This window comes from Pelodiscus sinensis, chromosome 1 (assembly GCF_052426305.1).
Source record: "Pelodiscus sinensis isolate ZL-2025 chromosome 1, ASM5242630v1, whole genome shotgun sequence".
Taxonomy (NCBI): domain Eukaryota; kingdom Metazoa; phylum Chordata; order Testudines; family Trionychidae; genus Pelodiscus; species Pelodiscus sinensis.
The window spans coordinates 100,744,340-100,768,561 of record NC_143052.1 but is presented as its reverse complement, the minus strand read 5'-3'; the positions used below and the strand labels follow the sequence as shown (position 1 = coordinate 100,768,561).

The window sequence follows — 24,222 nt, the reverse complement described above, 5'->3', positions numbered from 1 at the left end:
TGAGAGTAGCTCAACAAATAGCAAGCTGTTGCCCTAGGTGGGGTGCGAACTTTAAAATCGTTGGGCTCCAGGGCAGCTGCCTCCCTTCTTTCCCCAACCCTCATCCCCACTCGTCAGCGAGCCTGCAGCTAAGCACAGAATAGCATATTTCCTAGTCAAGACCTCCATCAGCATGCTCAATTACATGCCTTTTAAGGCATTGCTATATCAAGGAATCGAATCTCGCCTTCAACTATTTCATCCAGGATCAATCACTGTCAGTCCTCCTCAGGTTCCTTGAGATCAGAATAGCACCTAATGTGGTGCATGCTATCCCTTTTAAGAAGAAATACCTGTTAATTGGGAAAACAAACAGCAGTCTTCAACTAAAGAGTCTCCAGCTATAGATGATTTTACTTCCAAGTCTGTACTTGGGCATAGATCAGTAGTAGACAAAGAACTTTCTTCATTCTTCAGAGTATTTGGTGATTTCAGTCCAACAGTCTGCAAACAAAAGAATGATCACAAATAAAACTTATCACTTAGGTTCCATCAGGAACATGTACAATGATATAAGACTCCATTCTACACAATTAAAATGTGTGAGAGTTCTGCCACTGACTTCGTTAATGAAAGATTAGACCCCTAGTGCAAATGTATAACGTCTCCTTCTTACAGGCCACAACACATTTCACAATGAAAACATAAGGCTGGACAGTTAGCAGAGAGATGTGTTGCATTATGGGCTCAATCCTGCACCTGAGCTCTCTGACCACAATCAATCAATGCATTTATGCACATGAGTAGTATTGACTTCAATGGAATTATATATGTACCGGTACTTAAAATTCCAGGAATGTTTAAGCAGACAGTTAGTTTAGAAGGTGAGTATCAAGGCCAAGATTTTCAAAACTAGGGCTGTTACAAATGTATGTGAATTAGAGCAGGCCCAAACAGAGATTGGGTGTACTCTGACAAAAACACCCCCCACAACCTCCTTGGTCAGGGATCGCCAAGATGGTTTACGTTTACTTTTTATCCTTCCCCACATATCCTCGATGTGCTGAGTACAGCTCTACTCTATTGAGGTTCTGGACCATAATATCTATAAAAGGTAGCCACACTGGAAGGGTGTTAACTATTGAAACAGTTCAGCTGGAAAAAAAAGCTACAACTTATCCTAACATCGTTTGCCCATAAATTCTCCCAAACCTCAGCCATTCTTTTTAGGTGACAAATCTGAGGAGCTGTCCCAGATTGAGGTGTCATTAGAGGAAGGTTTGGAACAAATTGATAAACTAAACAATAAGTTGTCACTCAGACCAGATGGCATTCACCCAGGAGTTCTGAGGGAATGTAAATGTGGAATTGCAGAAATACTAACCGTAGTGTGTGACATCATTTAAATCAGCTTCTGCATCAAATGATTGGAAGATAGCTAATGCGATGCCAGTTTTTAAAAAGGGCTCCAGAGGTTATCCTGGCAACTATAGGCTAGTAAGCTATCTTTAGTATTGGGGAAATTGGTTGAAACTATAGTAAAAAACAATATTGTCATACATGTAGACAAACATATAGATGAACGTAATTTTTGTAATGGGAAATCATGTCTCAGCAATCTATTAGGGGATCAACAAGCATGTGGATAAAAGGTGTCCAGGGGAGATAATGTATTTAGATTTTCAGAAAGCCTTTGACAAGGTCCCTCACCAAATGCTCTTAAACAAAGTTAACTGTCACGGAATAAAAGGCAAGTTCCTCTCAGTGATTGATACATGGTTAAAAAGATAGGAAACAAAGGTTAAGAACAAATGCCCAATTTTCAGAATTGAGAGAGGTAATGGGATCTGTATTGGGACCAATCCTAGTCAACATATTCATAAATGATCTGGGAAAAGGGGTACAAAGTGAGGTGGCCAAATTTACAACACTACTAAAGATACTTAAGGCCCACGCAGACTGTGAAGAGCTATAAACAGATTTCTCAAAATTGTGTGACCGAGCAATGAAATGGCAGGTGAAATATAATGGTGCTAAATGCAAAGTAATGCATATTGGAAAACATAATCCCACATATCCATTTAAAATGATGGGATCTAAATTATCTATTACCACTCACGAAAGAGATCTTGGAGACATTGTGAATAGTTCTCTTAAAATATCCACTCAGTGTGCAGTGGCAATCAAACATCAACAGGATGTTGGGAATCATTATGAAAGAGATAGATAAGATAGAAAATATTGTATTTCCTCTATATAAATCCGTGCTACTTCCATATCTTGAATACTCCCCTTCTCAAGAAAGATATATCGGCAGTGGAAAAAGTTTAGAAAAGGCAACAAAAATTATTTGGGGGTGGAAGAGCTGCCACGTGAGGAGAGATGAATAAGACTGGGACTTTACAGCTACAAAAAGAGACGACTAAGGGGAATATGACTGAGGTCTATGAAATCATGACTGGTGTGGAGAAAGCAGATAAGGAAGTTCTATTTACTCCTCATAACACAAGAAATATGGGTTGTGAAATGAATAGGCAGAAGGTTTAAACTAAATAAAAGGAAGTATTTCTTCACACAAGGCACAGTCATCCTATGGAACTCTTTGTCAGAGGATATTGTGAAGGCCAAAACAATAACAGGGTTTCAAAAAGAACTAGAGTCTCTCCATTAATTTAGGGCCATCAGTGGCAATTAGCTAGGATGGGCAAGGTTGGTGTCCCTAGCCTCTGTTGCCAGAAGCTGGGGATGGGTGACAAGGAATGGATCATTTGATGATTACCTGTTCTGTCCATTCCCTCTGGAGTCTCTGACATTGGACACTGTCAGAAGACAGGGTATTGGGGGCTACATGTACCTTTGGTCTCACCCAGTATGGCCATTCTTACGTTCTTATCAGAGCTCTGAGCTTGGAAACCAAGTTGATACTTATGAGAAATGCACTCGCATGATCAGAGAGTTAACTCAACCTTCCACACCTAAGAAAGATATTTGTGTCCCAGTTCACTGTCACTCTGCACCTGATATATACATTTGCAGCATGGTAAAGTGTGTATAAAATTAATATTTGTTTTACTGTAGCACCCAGAAGCCATAGTTATGTACCAGGACCCCATACTGCTTGGCAATATGCAAACACAGAGAATGCTAATTATTAAGATTCAGTAGCATTTTACACTCATCGTACACTTGTTTTGTGTTGGGTTAAGTGATGACACAATACAAGAGAAGGGTGAATACGGCCTCAGAGTTCTTGTTTTTCTAACTTAGCCTTTTCCTTTTTTATTTTTGTTTTTGCTCAGATATGGATTCCTGATTTTATATACATAGACATTTCATTGCTAAAAACACACTTTAAAAGTTTGAAACTGAGTTCTTTCTAATAAGAAGCAGATTTTCTATCAATTAAACTGCTCAACCTTTTGATACAAAATGTATTAGCATTTAGAGGCATTGTTTTGATCACTGGAGGCTTCTGTATTGTCCTATTATTAAATAAAAGCATTAAACAACAACTGGCACCATCTAGAACTGACTGAATAATTTGCATCTAACTATTTATTTGATGAATATCATCTTCACTTCTGTCTAAACTGTCTGCAGGCAGATTGTAAAGCTACCAAATGTATTAATTATTCAAAATTATTCACACATGTCATCATCAAATGTTTCCAGATTTGAAAATCACTCACATTTTGACATTATAATTAAATATACGCCCAGGCCCACTGACAGGAATCCTAAGCCCCAGGACAACATATCCCCTTCGCTCCGAGGGAGCCACAAGTCATCCTGCTCTGCATCCAGAGAAATCCCAAACACCACCCTTCAAGCAGAGAACCCTCTAGATGGTCACAGACCCATTACCCACCTGCCTGAAGGTGCCCCTCCCACCCTCCATCCTCCTTCTAACCCTCCCCCCCCGCCCCAGCCACACTCTGCACAACTCTGCCCCCAGTGGTCCTGTGCCCAGCTTGGCCCCTTCTCCTCTCTGGCCTTCCCCGCCAGCTACCCTTAAACCAGCTCTGCCTCGCAGTGGTCCTGTGTCCCTCCGCCTCCCCCCCACTTCCGTTCCTTTCTTCCAGCTGTCCCTGCCTACTTCTGTCCACATCTCTCCTCTTTGTTCCCTTCTCCACCCAGTTCCTCCACCCCTTTCGGCCCTTGATCCCTGCAGACCCATGCCCAGCTCTACCCCAGAGCTCACTTTCTTCTTTTCCCAGGCCAGCTTTCCCCTCCCTGTTCACTCACATGCTTACAACCTTGCAACGATTGCTGCTGCAGCTGGGCTGGCTCCTCCCCCTAATTCTGCCTTCCCCACACAGCTGGGGGTTGCTGTCCTGACTCACCATCTGGCTGCCCAGGGCCTTTCTTGCCCCAACACTGCCTATCAGGGTGCACCACTAGCTGGCAGAGATTTTGTGCAGCCTGTAGTGGGTGCTGGGACTCGGAAGTCAGCACCTAGGAGACCTGCAGCCTCCTCCCCTCCTCTCACCCATCCCCTGTCACCTCAGGTAATGTAAAAGGGCCCAGGTCTGCCAGCTGCCCCTAGTACTGCCACGGCCAGAGGACCTGGAGCCCCTTTAACGCCTCCGGGCCTCTGAGCAATTGCCACCTTTACCTTCCCCTTGTTGGTGGGCACGTGTACACCTCACAATTTGCTCTGTAACTAACATACAGTATATCGTGTAATTAAGTCGTGAATATCAGCTCTGAATTTTATATTTGCTAGTATCAGTCACAGTTTCCAATAGCATGATCAAAAGCCCACTGAAGTCAGTTAAAAGACTCCCATTGACTATATAAAGTTTGGGATCAGTTTGCACGTATTCATTAGTTACACAATTACATCAGCAGGGAATAGAAACGAACCCTGGTAGTTTACATCAATCATTAATGAATCCAGAATTGTCCAATTTTACATTCAAGTTCACAATTCAAATTTTACTTTTAGTGAGCCTTTGAGCTACAAAATTGCTTTTCATGAGTTTTTACGCTAGGAAATAGGGCTGTCAATTAATGTGCATAAATGCCTGCGATTAATGCAGGGCGCAATTAACATGTTAATGTTTTAATGTGCGTTAATCGCAGGCGTTTCCGTGGCACTGCCCCTTTGAAACACCACCAAGGCATTTCAAAGGGGCAATGCGAGCAGAGCCTGGGATCAGCTGGAGTCGCCAGCTGACCACAGGCTCAGTGCAGTGTTGCCCCTTTGAAACGCAGTGGTGGCGTTTCAAAAGACCAGTACTGCACTGAGCCCAGGATCAGCTGGGAATGCCAATTGATCTGAAGCTCCTGCGGGGCTGTCCCTTTGAAACGCCACAGCAGTGTTTCAAAGGGGCAGTGCAACATGGAGCCTGGGTCAACTGGAGTCTTATTATTGTTTAACAGTGATTAATCACAATTAACTTTTTTAATTGCTTGACAGCCCTACTAAGAAAGCTTGAGTGCTCAATTTTTTGTAGGAAGCAAACACAGTGACATAGTATTTCACTTTCAAATTCAAACACACAGGCTACGTCTACACTGCGTGTTTTTTTTTGTCAGAAGATATGCAAATGGAGCACTCATTTGCCTATTTCACACTCTCATTTGCATATCCTCTTCCGATCCTTTTTTTGCGGAAGAGGTTTTTGTGAAAAAAGCACTGTGTAGATGGGGCCATTTGTCAGAAAAAAATAAACCTTTGCGCAAGAGCCTGTAAATCTCATTTTTTGAGGAATAAGGATTCTTGTACAAAAGGGGTTTTTTTTTTCCGACAAATAGCCCCATGAATGCTCCATTTGCATTTCCTCCTCTACAAAACACCCAGGCTGCACCTAGACTGGCAAGATTTTGTGCAAATACTTTTAATGGAAATATTTTTCCGTTAAAAGTATTTGCACAAGAGAGCGTCTATGCTGGCACGGATGCGTTTGCACAAAAGACATCTTTTGCACAAAAGCATCCATGCCAGTGTAGATGCTCTCTTGCGCAAGAAAGCTCTGATGGCCATTTTAGCCATCGGGCTTTCTTGTACAAGAAATTAACTTGGCTTTCTACACTGGCCCTCTTGCGCAAGAATGCCTGTGCAAGAGGGCTTATCCCTGAGCAGAAGCGTCAGAATATTTGCACAAGAACCACTGATTTTGTACAGTACAAAGTCAGTGTTCTTGCGCAAATACTCGTGGCCAGTGTAGACAGGCGGCAAGATTTTGCACCAAAGCGGTAACTTTTGCGCAAAATCTTTCCAGTGTCGACACAGCCCCACAGTGTAGACGTAGCCATAGATCTCAGATCACTGATCCTCACTTGATAAAAAAGTGAGGATCAGAATACATTGCAGGCTATTTACTGGGCCAACTTCTGTACTAAGAGTACCTTTTTCAGAACTGAAGAAGAGCTCCAGGTAATGTCTCTCTCACCAGTGGAAGTTGGCCCAATAAAAGATATTACCTCACCTACCTTGTTTCTCTATTATCCTGGGATAAAAAAAAAGCTATGACAATACTGCACTGGCTAATTGCCATTTATAATAGTAGGCCAGGTCCCCTGATGGCACAAATCAGTGTACCTCTGCTGAAAGCAAGGAAACTGCGCTAATTCACTCTGAGGATGTGACCCTACGTAGCTATTTATAATCTTAAACTACCATAAAAGGCATATTCCTGTGATGGACAGAGCTCTATAAGAAGGACTGAAATGGTTACATTTCCTGACCACAAGGAGGAATATTGCAAGCCTCCTAACCCTGTCCGGGTTTACCTTCTTCTCCCCTGCCTGGCCATCTTCCTCCACATGGGTCCTCAGGCCTGCAAAGAAGCCTTCACAGAATCTATAAAAATTTGACATGGAGATGGCCTACCAATTTTCTTGCAGGATAGAGAGATCCTTGCTATGCAGAAATTTGGGTACGCCATTCATCTTACGCCGTAAGTAGGTGTCACTTCTTATATAAGACTTTTTCTCTCACCCTGCAACTTGCAAATCAAAATCATGGTGGGGCCATACCAAACAGACAATCCAAACCTGGCATAATTTCCATTAGAAAGGTAAATGAAACAGGTCATGTTGACAAAAATCTCTTAATGCAAATTTAAAAACTACTTTATGTGATCATGATGGAAGATTAATGTTTCATACACACTTACAATAAGGAGGTTGATGGGAGCCTGAGAAACTAAAACGTAGAACTCTCTTGTCCACCATAAAATACTTACTAAACTAAATATTTATTTTCTAAAAAAATAGGCTCAGTTCATAAAGTAATTAATTGCTTTCTATTTCTTTTGACAGCAATGACCAAATGTCCTCTTCATAAATCCAGCCTCTACATAATTCAAATCTCTCTCTATATAAAAAAAAATTTTCCTGCAGGGCAACAGAGTGACATCATCACATCACTCTGTGTTGCCCCGCCCCCCAGCCTTGGCAGAGTCCCTAGAGGAGGAAGACGTAGCTATGGCTCTGGGTTCTCCCCACCCCTGAGCTCCCTGCTGGTCCCTGGCTTCCCTGCAGGAGAGCTAGAGGATGGCGGCAGCAGCTCCTTGCTGTGCTCGGAGCCCTGATGCTCCAGGACCCAGCGAGGAACTGACACCTCCTGCTGCCCTGGGACAGGTGCTTAGGCCACCACCTGTCAAGTGCTCCAGCCTGTGCCCCCCCCCCGCCCCACCCTACAAGATTAGCGTGCCAGCACCAGCTTCCTGCGTGGGGGAGAGGGGAGAGGAGAAAGCCCCGAGACTCTGCACCAGATCCAGCTTGCGGGGGAGCACGTGCGCTGCTCCTCCCCTCCCCACAGCAGCGCATGTGCTTCCTCACAAGCTGGATCTGGCACGGAGCCTTGGGGTGTTTTCTTCTCCCCCCTCCACAGCAGGAAGCAAAGCTGGCATCCTAACCTTGTGGGGAGCAGGGAAGCATGAGGCTGGAGTGCCTGGCCCGAGGCAACTGGAAGTGGCGGCAATTCCCCAGTAGGTCCCAGAGCATCAGAGCCCAGAGTGCAGTAAAGAGCCAGTGGCCCCACCACCCCCTGCTTGTAACAAATAGCAAGGTCCTCAGCAGGCTTCATGGAGTCTATGAGTCATCTTCTTTTTGAGTTACAAAAAGCTCTCCTTGGGGTATGTTTTATGTTTGTTTCTGCCTGAGTTTCCATTCAATGAGGGTGGAGAAGAGAGGTTGAATGTCATTCTAGTGCAAAACTTTTATGTAATAGGAGCTGTCAGCAGTAATTTGCTAAAGGTGGTCAGAGTCTTGATTTGCCTAGTCTCCTCTGGAAGTGGGCCCCACAGTTGTATCCCCTCATCTGAGGATGCTTTTTGAGCCCAGTTCTCCCATGCTTCATGCTGGGCTTCTTGATCTGCATTGTCCCAAAGGACACATTTGTATGGGTAGTTCATAGATGGAGATGTGGACACTAAAACATAGCAGAAGAAACCCCTAAAGCAAAACTCAAGAGTCTAATTCCTTTATTAAAGCTTTATGAAGAAAACTAGAGTTAAGGTTACATTACAATACAGACTTCTATTTTTATGTGGTCACTACAAGAAATGGCTTAATATCTTACATTGAATGTAGCCCCTTTGTTTGCTGATGGGGCTATTCCAGCTCGCACATTCCTTGAATTTTATTTGCTGTTCAATGACATTTTTGCAAATTTAATTTTTCTTTTTGGAGTAGTTAATATTCAATACTGTTTATTTGAGTAATGTAAATTAGTTGTGATTGGTCAGATGAGCCAGATGGGTATTAAGTGAGACTAGCTTTGGAGTGGCTGATGAGCATCCAAAGAAAGAAACATTTCTACTCCCTATATTTTACCAGTATGATACAGCAGTTGCACCATGACAAGGTATGCACACCAGCCAAGGCTAAAGTGGTGATTAAGTCCTTCATGAGTGATCTGCACAGACAGTTTTCTACACAATCTGACCACCAGCGGAAGCATAGCTGCCTTTCTGCCATTAACTCCTCCAAAATGAAACCCATCTTAAACTGGGTGATACCAGAGGAAATGGCCATGATTCAGCCACACACACAATGGATCTCATCCTAGAGAAACATTTCTACCTTTCTCCCCTGGAATATATATCAGGTGGGATCATAGATAGGACAAGAAAGGAGCCATGTGACTCCCATGATGCACCATACTGTTCAAAGAGGAGAGAGTGTGTTGCATTATGGGAGATGTAGGTCAGCCAGCTAGCCTAGTCCATAGGTGAGAATGAGGGAGTCAAACATCTGAACTATAGTTCTTATAGCCACAAGAAAATGAAGTTTAATGTTGAGCTGATTTGAAATTAAATCTTTGGGGTCAGTTTAAGAACATATTTTGTTCCAGTTTTCCTGACAGAAAATGGAAACATTTTGACAACATGACAATTTCAATTAAGTAGAAACTGGATTTTTCACTGAAAAATCATTCAGATGGAACCAGTTATATTTGTCATTCTTTTTATAGTTCCTTACAAATTATGCAAAAATTATATCCAGCCCCAAATGGCAAAAGTCCTTCAAGACTATCATTGCTGCCTGGAAATTTAGGATCCATAAAGGTCGCAGGAAGAACATAACATTTTAAACATCTCAGGAAAAAAATGGGCATATCGTCTCCACTGAGCAATGGTCTCAATCCCTTCTAGTTCAAAAGGATTTATTCCCTTTCCTATCAATAACACCTGGGTTTAGTTTAGATTGATCTGCAGCCACTCCAGACTGAATTTGGAGAAAGTCCAGAGAAGAGCAACAAAAATGACTAAAGGTCTAGAAAACATGACCTGGAAGGGAAGACTGAAAGAAACGGGCTTGTTTAGTTTGGAAAAGAGAAGACTGAGAGGGGACATGATAGCAGCTTTAAAGGATCTAAAAGGGTGTTACAAGGAGGAGGAAGAAAAATTGTTCTCCTTGACCTTTGATAATAGGACAAGTTGCAATGGGTTCAAATTGCAGCTAGAGAGGTTTAGAATGAACATTAGAAAAAAAATTCCTAACTGCCAGAATGATTAAATACTTGAATAAATTGCCTAGGGAGGTTGTGGAAACTCCATCACTGGAGATAATTAAGAGCAAGTTGGACAAGCATCTATTTGGGATGATCTTGGTGCTTGGTCCTGCCATCAGGGCAGGGGACTGGACTGGATGACTTTTCGAGGTCCCTTCCAGTTCTAGTGTTCTATGATTCTGTCTCTGCTAGACACTGAGGCTATGTCTAGACTGCAAGCCTCTTTCGAAAAAAAAAAAGAGTCCAGACGGGTATGTTTAGACTACAAGCCTTTTTTGAAAAAAATGGCCTTTTTTTAAAAAAACTTCCCCTCCATTTAGACTGGTGCTGCGTTCTTTCAAAAGTAAATTGAAAGAACACAGCAGTTTTTTTGACTGCAGAAAACCTCATTTTATGGAGAATAATGCCTTTTTTTGAAAGTGCTCTTTCGAAAAAAGGCGCTATGTAATGCAAACTGTGCTTTTTCGAAAGAGAGCATCCAGACTGCCTGGGTGCTTTATTTCGAAAAAGCGGCTTGCTTTTTCAAACGTACTGGTTGTAGTCTAGATGCTCTTTTTTGAAAGAGGCTTTTTCAAAAGTATCTTTCGAAAAAGCCTCTTTAGAAAGAGCCTTGCGGTCTAGACATAGCTGACTACAACCAGTACTTTTGAAAAAGCAAGCCGCTTTTTCAAAAGAGAGCACCCAGGCAGTCTGGATGCTCTCTTTTGAAAAATCACAGTTTGCATTACATAGTGCTTTTTTTCGAAAAAGGTGTTCTTCCTCATAAAACGAGGTTTTCCACAGTTGAAAAAACTGCTGCGTTCTTTCGATTTACTTTCAAAAGAATGCGTCAGCAGTCTAGACGCAGGGGAAGTTTTTTTGAAAAAAGGCCACTTTTTGGAAAAAACCCTATAAGCTCTTTTGAGTGAACTTTAGAAGGGCATTTTGCAGGTGGTTGGATAATATTTATCCAGAACCCTGAGACCATTCATCAGTGCAACTGAATGAAACGCAAAATTTCTGCAGTAGCACTCTGAGAGATAGTGCAAACTGATGTGATGTCTTTCAGCAACACAGCCACAGTTCTAATCTTTTAATGTAGGAATTTCAATCCTTCGAAGTTTGTTGTTTAGAGCTATTGGTCAAATTGCATAGTGAAAATTTTAGACTCAACTTTATGGTCTTCAATTGCAGAATGAAACAAAATTCTAGACTGCAAAGTGTACCAATGAATGAAGTGCCCTGTGGTTAAGGCACAGAATGAGGACTCCTGAGAGTTTATTCAAGTCTCAGACTCTGCCAGAGACTACCTAAATCCCCTTGGGTAAGTCATGTAAGCTGTCCTTTCCCATCTAATCATAGTACTTCCATGATCCCACTCTTCATCTGTCTTGGCCATTTAGATTGTAAGTTCTTTGCAGCAGAGGCTGTCTCTCACTTTTTTTTGTTTTTGTTTTTGTTTTTTTTGCACAGTGCATGGCATAACAAGACCCTGATCTCAGTAAGCACATCTGGACACAACTGTCATATAAATAATAGCAATTAATAAGGTGCTGAGTAAATAAAAACAAATAAATATTTGTGTATACATACACCATTATTGATTTTTTCAGTCTGAGCATAAAAAACTGACAAAGCAAATTTCAGACTTTTATAAGGCTACATCTATACTACAGGCTTCTTGCACAAGAAGCTTTTTACGGAAGAGATCTTCCAAAAAAACTTCTTGCTCAAGAGACCATCCACACCGCAAAAGCACATAAAAAAAGTGATGTGCTTTTTCAAAAGAGAGCATCCATTCTGCCTGGATGCTATCTCGCATAAAAGCTGTGATTGCTATGGACAGAATGCCCACCAGGGCACTTGTGTTTTTTCCTCTTCCCTCTTCTTCTAAAAAAACTCCCTCTTCCCCATCCACACAGACCTTTTTGTGAAAGAGCTCTTTCGCAAAAAGGCTTCTTTCTTGTAGAATGAGGATTATCAATTGCACAAAAAGCCCTCTGTTCTTTCGATTTACTGTTGAAAGAACGCACTTGTAGTGTGGATGTAACTCAAGTTTTGTCAGAAAAAGAGCTGTTTTTCCGACTAAACTCTGTAGTCTAGACATAAAGTGTTGACTTCATTTTCAGAGAAATACTATGTTCTATCATATCTGATGCACTGCATAAATAGCCTCCTCCTTTATGCCTTGCACATCTTAAGCTTCTGTTTGACTTCACTGGAAGATATGAATACACAAGGAATGCATAATTGGGAAAAAACCAAACCTATTGCTACTTAAGGACCTTATAACTGTGTTACTATGAGGCATACAAATACAGTTCAGATATTCACACTGACAGCAGGTATCTACAACTCAAGCTTAAGGACAATCACTGTTAGCCAAACTGAATCTGTGAAGCAAAGTGGACAGTTTTGATTCCAGCCAGTAGAAAGCAATGCTCTAACCAGCCCTTCATGCTGTTAAACATATTTATCCCCTGGAGAACAGTTTCCTATTTCACTCCCACTTTTAGCTGTGCTAATAAAGGTTTACTGCATGAATTAAATGCAATTAAGTCAACTTTCAACCCCCTGAAAATGAATCCTTTAATGTTTTTAATGTTTAATATAGCTAATTTCCAGAGGTCCTTTAAGAGTGCTTGTTAGATTTGTACATCATAAATGAGGCACAAAAGAGAAGCATGAAAGCTTTTTGTTATGGGCACTGCTGACATAGCATACTGTTTCAATCTAATATAAGAAAAATAAGGTGCAATTTGAGTAACCCGACACCAGCTGTTAACTTTAAGGGCTACACTTTAAAAAAATAAAATAAACATGCATATTGTATTTTCAAAAAGCTTCTTAGTCAGGTGCAAAGAAAGACACAGGTGATCAGCAAGTCCTTCTTAAGAAACAGCTGCTATAAAAGAGAGAGAGAAAAAAAGAAACAGAGATGGGGAAGGTGCCATTTTCTATCACTATAGTAAACACCTAATGCACCGTAAACAGAACAGGTCATGCGGTAAAACATGAAGAAGCTCTTTTTAATCATCTGAATGGAAATTTAATATCTTTGCATTTGCTAACCAAGGCGACTTGCCCAAGCAACCAGATACACAAAGCTCTATATATTTGTTCTGCTTTTGTTGCTACTGAGTGAAGCTTCTAAGTCACAAGCATTTAGGGCTGGTTTTTATTAAGTTGTTTTGCACTTGAGTGCTCATTAGGAAAATTAGGGTATCTGAACATGAAATAGTGGAGTGTAAAGAAATCTAACAGATCAAAGGAAAATAGCCACATATGCAACATAACAAACACCTACAACCATTATTTATTTATTTATTGCTGTTGAATTTCTGGATCCAATTGTAATCCAAATTCACCAGTTCATTACCCCCATTGTACATCAGTAAAACACTGCAGAATTAAGTAGCCAAAGGCCAGGTTTACACTGGCGGAGAAAATCAATGCAAGATACTCAACTCCAGCTACGTGAATTGCATAGCTGGAGTCGACATTGATTTTCTGAGGCAGCCCCACAGAAGAAACGCTTTTCTGAGGAGGCCAAAGGGAGAAACGCTTCTGTCGACTTCCCTTACTTCTCACAATAGTGAGGAATACCATGGTTGAGAGGGGTGCCCTCAACATTCAATTTAGCGGGTCTTTACTAGACCCGCTAAATAGAACCCCAGAAGACTGATTGCCAGAGTATTGATCTTGTCTCCAGGTATATGCAAAAAGGTGGCCCTGATGTTCAAAAGGGAGACCTTTCAATGTAGCAACATTAATGGTCCATGTTAGTACATTTTAGATTTGGCTGTGTTTCCTGATGCATTACCTCCATGAAGGATGGTATCTGCCAAAAGGATGGTATCTGAGTGCATTAGGAAAGCCAAATTTTCAGTCTGAGGTGGGGTGAAGTGCCTTCAGTTGCTGCCCAAAATATATTAGTAATAGAAATGGGCTACATTCAAAATACCAGCAGAGCTACCATAAAGTGACAAAGCACCCATGACTGAGACAGAACTGGAACCCCAGGTCTCCCTTATTCTAGGATAGACCATCTCTCTCAAGAAGCATAGCCTATCCAGCTCCATATTAGCATCACACTCTGCTCCAATCAGGACTAACAGTATACATGTACTTTTTGACAATTTTTGTAGTCCTATATAACGACTCATTCGATGTATGTGAATAAGAATTCCATATGCTCTATTAATGAGTACCTCCCAATATTTTCTTCATATACAGACTTATGATTTCATTCATTTTTCCTTTTTTTTTTTTTCATTTGTGTGTTGGCTATATAACACTTCTCCCAGTAACCACATAATGCATACATGAATATATCATACTGAATCAAGCTCAAATGAATATTTGATTTTGTTTTTAATGTGCTTCCACTTTGTTAAGTTAGGGTCCCCAGTGCCTATGAGTGAGATACAGTTGCATAATGGTTTGAGAGATGAGAATTTGATATTGATATTCCTACATTTATATAGAGGGTGCAGGTGTTTTAAAGCATTTATGAAATTGCTTGATTGACGCTCATATAGAAGTCCATTGATAAGTTTAAGCTTTGCAACTAGTGTGTAAAAGATCTGATTATATTAACATTACTAATGGTCATAGATGTCATAAATCTTAAGAGAAAGGATGTATGTGTCATATAATGCATAAAAAAGTTGTTCTTTTATCATGGATAACTTACTATTGTGTAGATACTCGACTGATCAGCTATTCCATTATTTGAATAAGTATCTGATGTCTTGTTTTCTTTCAAGAAGGCAGGTGCAGGATGAAGCAGGAAGCCTGCCAAGAAAGATGATAAATTGCTATTTGGTGCTGAGGACCAATGTTTAACATTAATGCAATGCTGCTTGGAACTAAAGTGGCTAGTATAAGAAACTGGGAAGAAAATAACTTCTGATCCCAAGTGCAAGAGGTTCATTCCTTTAATTGTCATAATCTTTAGTACATATAAAACATATTTGCTGGGACTGTCTGATTGCAAACAAAATGAAAAAAACCACCCTATATAATGCACAAGCCATTAATATGATACATTAATATATATGATCAACTGCTATTCCAATGTAAGAGGAATCTTACAAACCAAAGGAAACAAAATTGCAACAAAATTAAACTGAAAAATAATGGGGGAAAAATAAGGGCCCAATTGTGAAACCCATATGTGTATTGGAGAGAGTAGTTCAATCAATTTGGTAAGTGCTTCGCAATTTAGACTAATGTGAGAAAAAAAGAGCCAGGGTTTTCCTATCTACTATATTGCCTTTGCAATATTCAATTTGGGTTTGTTTAAACTAATTTCAGAAAGGATTCCATGCAGTATCAGTATTTCGTGGTTCAATAAAGAGAGGCAAATCCAACAAGCTGTTCAAACTTTTAACTTCAGTTTTGTAAGAACCAAAAGCTAGTGAGGTGGAGCTGCCAGCCTTTTTGTTTCACTGACTATATCCACCCATGTCTTAAGAAATTCTGGCCTCAGGTGTCTTTCTGAAAAAAACACGATACCGTCATTTTTATAAACTGTAATAAAACTTATTAAACCAACTAAAAGAAAAAAAATCAAGAAAGTGTACTATCAGACCTAAGCCACTGTTAATAGTAAGCTAAACTAAAATAATATAATATAGCATAGGCGTCTACTGTCCCTCTAGCTGTGGGGGGCAGGGATGCTTGCTCCCCGCATCCACTTTAGACCCTGCCCCATTCCATCTATTCCATCAAGTTCCTGCCCCAATCTACCTCTATCCACTCCCACTCGATCCCCACCCTGCTTCTTTCCACTCCCTCCCTCAAGTGCACCCTGTCCTCATTCCTCCTCCTCCCTCCTGGAGCCTCCTGCATACTAAAAAACAGCTGTTCAAATCTGGTGTGAGAACTCTGAGGGAGTTGGCTGCCAGTGGGTGCTAAGCAGTAAGCACCTGCTAATTTTTCTCTGTGGGTGCTTCAGCACCAGAACACCCACAGCTTCAGCATCTATGATATTCAACTATTGACTCAATATCAAACCAAGGCCAAATTAAAAAAGAAATCAATACGTCTCAATGTTGGAGTGGAATTAAATCTTCAAATTAATTCTCTAAATAACCTATCCTTATAAATTCTAAAAAGGACTCCAAGGGTATGTCTAGACTAGATGGCTCCGCCAACGGAGCCATATAGATGAGTTTACTAGACATAGCAAATGAAGCGGCGATTTACATCAAAATGGCCGTCGCACTGTGCCGACAATTGGCTGATCGGCACAGCAGGGCAGTCTAGACATGCCGCAGTCGACAAGGGAAGCCCTTGTTGACCGCTCCGGTATGCCTCGTGAAACACAGCGCAGCAGCCATTTTGATGTAAATGAAGCGGTGATTATTTAAATCGCCACTTCATTTTGCTATGTCTAGTAAACTCATCTACATGGCTCTGTCGACGGAGCCATGTAATCTAGACATACCACAAGAAGACAGCTGCCCATTTGGTTATAAATCCCAATGAACAGTATTACCAAAGGTCATCATATGTTTAATTTGGAGCTGATTAAACATCTTAATACTGAACCAAATTTTTATTTAATGTCTGAATCACTGCCTCTGTGCTAATTATTAAACTATCCTACATAGAATTCTATTCTTGGGTAATATCTCCTCCCCCCACACACCCTGCATCCAATAAAGAAATAATATAGACTTTTGCACAATATTCTCAGTAAGCGAAAGTTTCACAACTCTTATCTACTAGAAATTACAGGTAATGATTACAAGTCGCCCATAACTAATAAATACAGATCACACTTTAATAGCATCTGTATGAGATGATATTTAGGGATTTCTAAGCCTTGGGTCTTCCCTATGTGGACTCAATTGGTGCTCAAAGGTATGTGCATGCACACTTTCACACCCTAAAACTAAAGAATATTAAAAAGCTGGGATGTTTCCCAGCTAATAAGAAAAAAGAGACCAACATAGAGAAAAAGGAAAACTAAGAAACTCAACTGAGAGGTCTCAAACTCTTCAGCTCTCACAAGTCTTCTAGACTTTCATAGAGTAGGACCTATACCTGTGGTCAAGGAGCCGGACGGTAACTGACACAGGGCTTCTCACTAGACGATGTTTTTTATGTGCAGAAAGACTGGCCAAAGACTGGGGTGGCCTGTATTTTAGGTCATAATTTTCTCTCCCCATTGGTGGCTGGGATTTAGGGTGACCAGGTGTCCAGGTTTCAACCAGAAACACCTGGTCAAAAAGGGATATTGCCTTTTGTCATCTATCCTTTTATCCTATCTATGAGGATAGGGTCATAATTCAAAATGATCTGGACAAATTGGACAAATGGTCTGAAACAAACAGGATGAAGTTTAATAAGGACAAATGCAAAGTGCTCTGCTCCACATAGGAAGGAACAATCAGTCTCACACAGAGGCTACGTCTACACTATGAGTTTTCTTGGCAAAAAATATGCTAATGAGGGACTCATTTGCATGAGTCATGATCTCATTTGCATATTTTATGCTATTCTGTTTTTGCCTAGGAGTTTTTGCGCAAAAACCAGCACTGTGGACGGTTTTTTTTTTTTTTTTTTTTACACAAAAACCCCTTTTTCCCACCAGATCTTTATGCCCCCAAAAAGGAGGTTTTACCAATCTGGCAGGAAAATGGGTTTTTGCACAAAAGAAAACATCCACACTGATAGTTTTTGGAAAAAACAGATCATCAGAAAATATGCAAATAAGATTGCAACTCATGCAAACGAGTCCCTCATTAGCATATTTTTTGCTGAGTAAACTCGTAGTGTAGACGTATCTGTCTGAGACTGATTGTTCCTTCCTATATGGAGCGGAACACTATGCATTTGTCCTTATTAAACTTCATACTGTTTGTTTCAGACCATTTGTCCAATTTGTCCAGATCATTTTGAATTATGACCCTATCCTCCAAAACAGTTGCAACCCCACCCAGATTGGTATCATCTGCAAACTTAATAAGCATAATCTCTTTGCCAATATCTAAATTGTTGATGAAGATATTGAACAGAACCGGTCCCAAAACAGACCCCTGCGGAGCCCCACTTGTTATACCTTTCCAGCAAGATTGTGAACCATTAATAACTACTCTCTGAGACTTCTGTGAGTCTCTCCGTACTATGCTCAAATGATTTCCATACTGAGTCTAAGGTTTTTAATTTCTCTCTCTTTTTTTAATGTTTACATTTAGGGTCTCCTTGATCAGCTAATTCATTTTCATTTGAAGTCTTTTTTCTAAACTGTAGTTTGTACTCAGGGAGACCACTGAGCCAGCCTTCCATCTGCTTTGTGCTGTTAGAAAACTGGGTTCAGAGTGTTTCTTTAGAAAATATAACTAGCAACTGGCTTGAACTCATTATTTGCTGTTTTCATTTAAATTTCTCCTTACCGTTGGCATCTGGGGCTGCAGATCCAATAATATTTTTCATCTTATATCCTGAAATGTCTTCTGAGGCATTGCACCATTCTTCTACATAATTCTGAGTACCCTCATCTTGGCCTGTCTTTTCCCAACCCTGGTGATCCAACAAGGAAAGCCTGATTTCAGCTAGTGATTCATCTTCCTGTACACATCCAATGTTCAAAGATGCAGCCCTTTGAGAAAGTTCTGTTGCAACACACACACACAAAAATATTCCTATCAATTACACTGACTCGGTCTAAAAGGAATATGTAAAGCATCTGACTAAAGTGAATTCACTTGAAAAATCACAATAGCTTGAGGGATAAATAAGAAACTATTACTGAATCAAAATCTTCCACTTAATCACAATAATGATGGCATAATCAGCGGTAAACTTAGCATTCACTTCTCACAAGAGTAAGTGATGACCCAAGCTAAAAGACAATAGAGAATCATCAAGTCCCAAAAATCATAAACTCCTAAGGCTGGAAGAGACCTCAGGAGGTCATCGAATCCAGCCCCCTACCCAAAGCGGGACCAACCCCAACTAAATCATCCCATCCAGGGCTTTGTCAAGCTGGGACTTAAAAACCTCTAGGGATGGAGATTCCACCACCTCCCTAGGTAACCCATTCCAGTGATTCACCCACCCTCCTAGTGAAATAGTTTTTCATAATATCCAACCTAGATCTCCCTCACTGTAACTTGAGATCGTTGCTCCTTGTTCTGCCATCCGTCACTACTGAGAACAGCCTCTCTTCAACCCCTTTGGAACTTCCCTTCAGGAAGTTGAAGGCTGCTATCAAATCCCAAATTAAATTAAAAAATGCTTTAACTATCCTCTACAATTTATAGATTTAAGTTGTTGTTGAATTACAAAAATATGTTACACTTTTGGAAAATATTTGAAACATTCATCTTGCAACAACTTCCAAATTATCTGCTGTGAACCTAATCTTCTGGAATCAATATAAATGTATTTCAACTAAAATTAGGCTCAGGGAGAATGATTATTAGACCTGGCTTTGCATGTATTAACATAAATAACAAAACTCTTATTGGAATTCACTGTAACTAGAATCAGGTCCACTTTCTGTATGAGTTAGAGAAGAACCTTATCCAGGAATCTGTACTCATATAAGCAGCCTCTCTGACATCAATGAGCTACTTCCAGAAGAACAGACTGGGAATTAGATTCTAAGGAATGGACTTGTTTCTCTGCTTTAACGTCAAAATCAAGACATCTTGAACCTGAGTAGCTACTCAAAGTTCAGGGTCCTGGGATGTTCTTGCTGGGAGCAGAAATTGATAGTAGACTCAGAGGGCATGTGTAGGCTGGGGAGTTATCTCGAATGAAAATTCAAATTTGTCTGTGAAAGAGGGAATCTGAATTTTTGTTTTAAGATAACTGACAGGTTTAATTTCATTTCATTACTATTTTGACTTCTATGATATAGTAGAATTCACATTTTCATAATGTCAAAATGAAATATTATGACCTTATTAAAGTAAATATCTCAATATCTTTTTGTCAAAATTTTTGATACTGCCAGTGGAACATTTTGATTTTGCTAAATCTTTTTTCTGTTTGGAAAACATTCTGTGAGAAAAAAATGCAATGAAAGCTTTGTTTTCTGGTACTCTGTTAATCAGAAAACTTTGTTAACTCAGCCACAATATCACCATTTCCTCAGGCACATGCCCCTGACTCCCACCTGTCCAGATAACCATTGCAGGGCTTCTGACAACTGGCACTGCCGACTAATGTCATCAGCAGGTGCCTCCTTCCCCCTTAGCCTGCCTTGAGCTGCCAGGAACCAGATCCACTGGTAGGGGCTGGAGGCAGAGCAATAAACTTTGTTATCTAGTACATTCAGTTAACCAGCAACCCCCATTCCTCATGAGTGTCCAACAACAAAGCTTTCTCTGTACATAAAATTCTCCTCAATGCTGAGAGACTAGAGCATTCAACATGCATTAATCCCTACATTAAGAATTTACATGGGGATTCAACATGGTGCAGAGGGCTTTGCATGGCCCCTCAGCAATGGGGTGAATTTCTTCCAATAAGTATACCTCTGTAGTTATGTCTTTATAATGAAGTGGGCTCTAGAAATATTGAGATAGGCAGACTCTAGGCATTGGAAGCTATTTCATTCTCACACTATGGCAGGCAATGCAGCCAACTGCATACTAAACAGATAAGACAATCAAGCTGTATATGTTTTATAAATCTGTCACACATATCATCATATCAATACTAAATAACACATCGGAACAAAATTAACCATTTCAAATACATTAAAAAAACCTATTCGCAGGCTGCTTGCAGTAGTTGTGTTGGTCCCAGAACGTTACAGAGAAAAAGCAGGTGAGGTACCATCTTTTTTTGGATTAAGAAGAGATATTGCCTCACTCACTTTCTCTCTTATAGCTGGACAATCTGTCAGGAATCTGCTACACTGAAGGAAAGACTTACTCACATGCTTAAAATGGAGCTTGCTGGACTGGGATCTCAGGAGCTGTAATGTATGTAATTCTTTAGAAAGACATGATAACTGAGATTTAAAATATTTTGGTCCATCCTCTTGAGTTGTATTTGGTCATGCAGCAATGAATTTTGTTGGCTAACTGCCATATTAAATACAGTATCTGAATTCTTGCATTCATATTCTAATGCCTTCTTTTAGGGGATTTCACTATTAAGTATAATTACTACAGTACACTGGCATCCTTAGAAAAAGCAGAACCATATTTTAGACAATCGTGAACAGAACTGAATATTCTGAGTTCAGAATTCCCAGAAAGGCTCTAGATTTTTTATGTACTGACCTGATGATTACCATTCAGCAAGTGCTTAATTACTTTTCTGGATAGGGGTTTAATTTGTGGCCCCAATTAAAACAAACACTGGCAGAAATTTGTGCCATGTAGGGCCTGATCCAAAGCCCATTGAAGTGAGTAGTAAGATGCTCATCAACTTCATTGGGATTTGGATTAGACCCCTATTTAGGTATGTAAACATGGATTTATGAGCCTAACTTCATGCTCTCATTTTTAAAAGTTTTACCCAAAATGTTTTGTCATAAGCATTTGTGAAGTGCTGTGTACATTTATATCATTACATAAAAGGGGGAGAAAATCAGGAATCTGATAGGAAAGCAACCTGAGAGATCTGATAGGTCTTCATCAGAGGAGTTCTCTTCATTGTGCTGGGACAAAGTAAAGTCTGTTTGTGAATTAATTCCTTCGAATTCATTGAATGCATCTTGCATACCGCTGCTAAGTCTGGATGTCTGAGACCTAACATAGGTAGCATCTGAGCACGCTAAAATATAGAGGAAAATGAAAGTAGGTTAATGAAGATTTCAAGAAAAACTTGTTTAATTTTTTTTAATCAAGATATTTGTATTCATTAGTTTTCACAGAACCATTTTTTTAAATATTAAAATGTTGGGTCTGAAAGTCACTGACAGTATCCAAAATGATCCTACGGGCCCAACACCAGACAACAGCACCAGCCTAACAAACTGATCCTCCCAAAGTAGGGGAAGTTAGTTTTTCAAAATGTACTCTTGCCCCCTCTCCTCACTTTGATTGGCTCTCTCTTTTCTGGGTGTGGAGGTGCACATATACACAGGTAACAATACGTTAGTGGCTTCTGATGTGATGTCAGGACAAAATAATCTTGCAGCAACGTGTGGCCTCGGGACATTTTGCATCCTGGCTGAAGTGACCCTGTAAGGAGTGGATTGTGCTAAGAATCCTTCTCTTCATTGGGCCAGTGACTTACATATCTTCTTCCTTCCTCTGGAGTCACAGAAAGAAATCTGATGTATGTGGCTAGCAGAACTAGGACCACTTGTCTGGTGGGAAGGCATGGGCTTGTTTTGTGCCCCACAATTTACTTCCTCTTGGCCACCTGCCCATTCCCTAGCCATGACAACCCATAATGCTGGGGGCAAAGAAGAGAGCCACATTTCAAAAACAGAGCCACGGATTCTGCATTCCTGCTTTCCTGGAGAGAATGTCAGGCCTACACAAGTGTGGTCTCTGTGGGCCTCCTCTGAAGCCCAGCAAAGTCAGTGAAAAGATTCCCACTGATTTTAATGGGTTTTGGAGCAGGTCCTAGGTCACCTCTTCTAGTGACTTCTTAAGAGATGATATACAGCTTAGTACTTATCCAGCTAATGGGGATTCTTCTTTAGCTCAAGGGGGTAGGTATAAACACCAGGAGCTGGTGGGCTGGAGAAAGGCACAGATCTTTTAGCAGCCAGAATAGCTGCTGAGTCTGAATCGTCTCAGGGATTCCGGAACCATCTAGTTCACATTGGCCATACGCGGAGAATTAACACATGCATTACCCTCGTCAACTCCCACATGAGCAGCTCTGTGTTCTCCAATTTGCTTTGTGTCCCACATGATAGTAACATGCTATCAGTCTTTACGCTTAAGGACCTGTGCTTTTGGAACAGAAGCCACAGAGTTCTATCTCCATTGACAACCGTGACGTCCGTATGGGTAGGGCAAGCAGAACAGTTGACAGCCATGAAGTTTATATAGCTAGTGAATTGTTGCCATGAACATATTACAATGCATCCGCAGCCTGTGAAAAATCTTTGCAGATTTTGTGAGTAGGTCTGCATTAAAAGGGCAGTTGCTTTTCTTTTACTGAAGATAGTTGTACTGATGTCAGATGCTTATCATATAATAATAGCTAGCTCTTTCACGACTATAAGGGGTATGCTGCTATGCCTATAAAGAACTCCTGTGAAAAAGTTGTTTGTTTCCCGTCAAGGATGTAGAGCTATGAGAGGGTTCAACAATCAAGGGAAAGCCCTGAGACAGAACACAATGCATGTTGTCCCAAGAAATTATTGTTCTGCGTGTCTTTTGGTCTAATTGTCTCAGCTACAAAAATTGCCTATAAGTCTTTTACAAAAGTGTGTGAAATAAATTCTCAGCATTCCATTTGGTCCTTAGTCGAAGCTCTTATGATCAGACTATCACATGACACTTACTGATTATAGCTGGTGTTGGTAACTACACCAATTGTTAAGATTGCCCAACACACTATACTGTAGGACCCTATTTTCAGTTGCTTCTAACTTTATCCATTCTTAACAATTTGCTCTGGAATTCAGCCATTTCCTAGAACAAATTGAAAGAAAAATATGTTATTTTGTGTGTTTTTAAAAAAAATGTGACTATTTCATTGATCTCTGGCACCTCTAAGCACTGGAGCAGGGATGTGAAATTTCAAAATAGGTGGTCTTTTTTCCCAGGGATGTGAGAAAACTGCTCAAAATTGTCCAAGTGATAAGTCTCTGAAAATTTAGTTTGCACAGGCTCAGTAGAGGCTTGCTAGAGTTTAGCAGCTAAATTATATAAAGATTTCATCTTTGCTGAGCATGGTCCAGAGCAGTGAGGGAATGGGCAGGACTTTCCCTGCAATTGCTTCTCCAAGCATCCAGGGCCCACTGTGGCACCAGAACTGAGAGCTCTCTCATGGTGCCTCGCTACTCCCCCTGCTGGCTCCTAATTAGCATGGAGGAGGAAGACAATAGCCTACTTCACAACACAACCCTAATTCATCTTCAGAATAGGTCCATCCAGTGCCCTGAATGAGCTATAGATTCTGCAGAAAAAATGCTATGTAATCAAGTAATTAAAGACTGTCTCATCATGCATACATATAGGGCATCTGTATTAAGCAAATTTTAATACTGACATTTCCTACATTTTGAGTGCTTGAATTTATAATCTTAATAGTCTTTTAATGTTGTTTTTTTAGTATAAAGCTGCAGTATATGAGCCATAAACACTAAAGACCTGATTCATCCTTGGATACTTTATCCAAATATACTTCCTAAG

The 24,222-nt window shown here is 40.4% G+C and overlaps 1 protein-coding gene across 1 annotated transcript in view; it reads right to left on the bottom strand.

The window, feature by feature from the left end:
• LOC102445632 (uncharacterized) overlaps positions 1-22,770 on the bottom strand; it is a 122,052-nt gene extending 99,282 nt beyond the window's left edge. Inside the window, exons 1-5 of the mRNA XM_089782141.1 lie at positions 22,713-22,770; positions 21,515-21,676; positions 18,334-18,552; positions 14,622-14,722; positions 333-483 (exon numbers count right to left, since the gene is read on the bottom strand). Coding sequence (XP_089638267.1) covers positions 333-483; positions 14,622-14,722; positions 18,334-18,552; positions 21,515-21,676; positions 22,713-22,770 — 691 coding nt within the window. The remainder of the gene's footprint in view (positions 1-332; positions 484-14,621; positions 14,723-18,333; positions 18,553-21,514; positions 21,677-22,712) is intronic.
• Between the last annotated feature and the right edge of the window lie 1,452 nt (positions 22,771-24,222).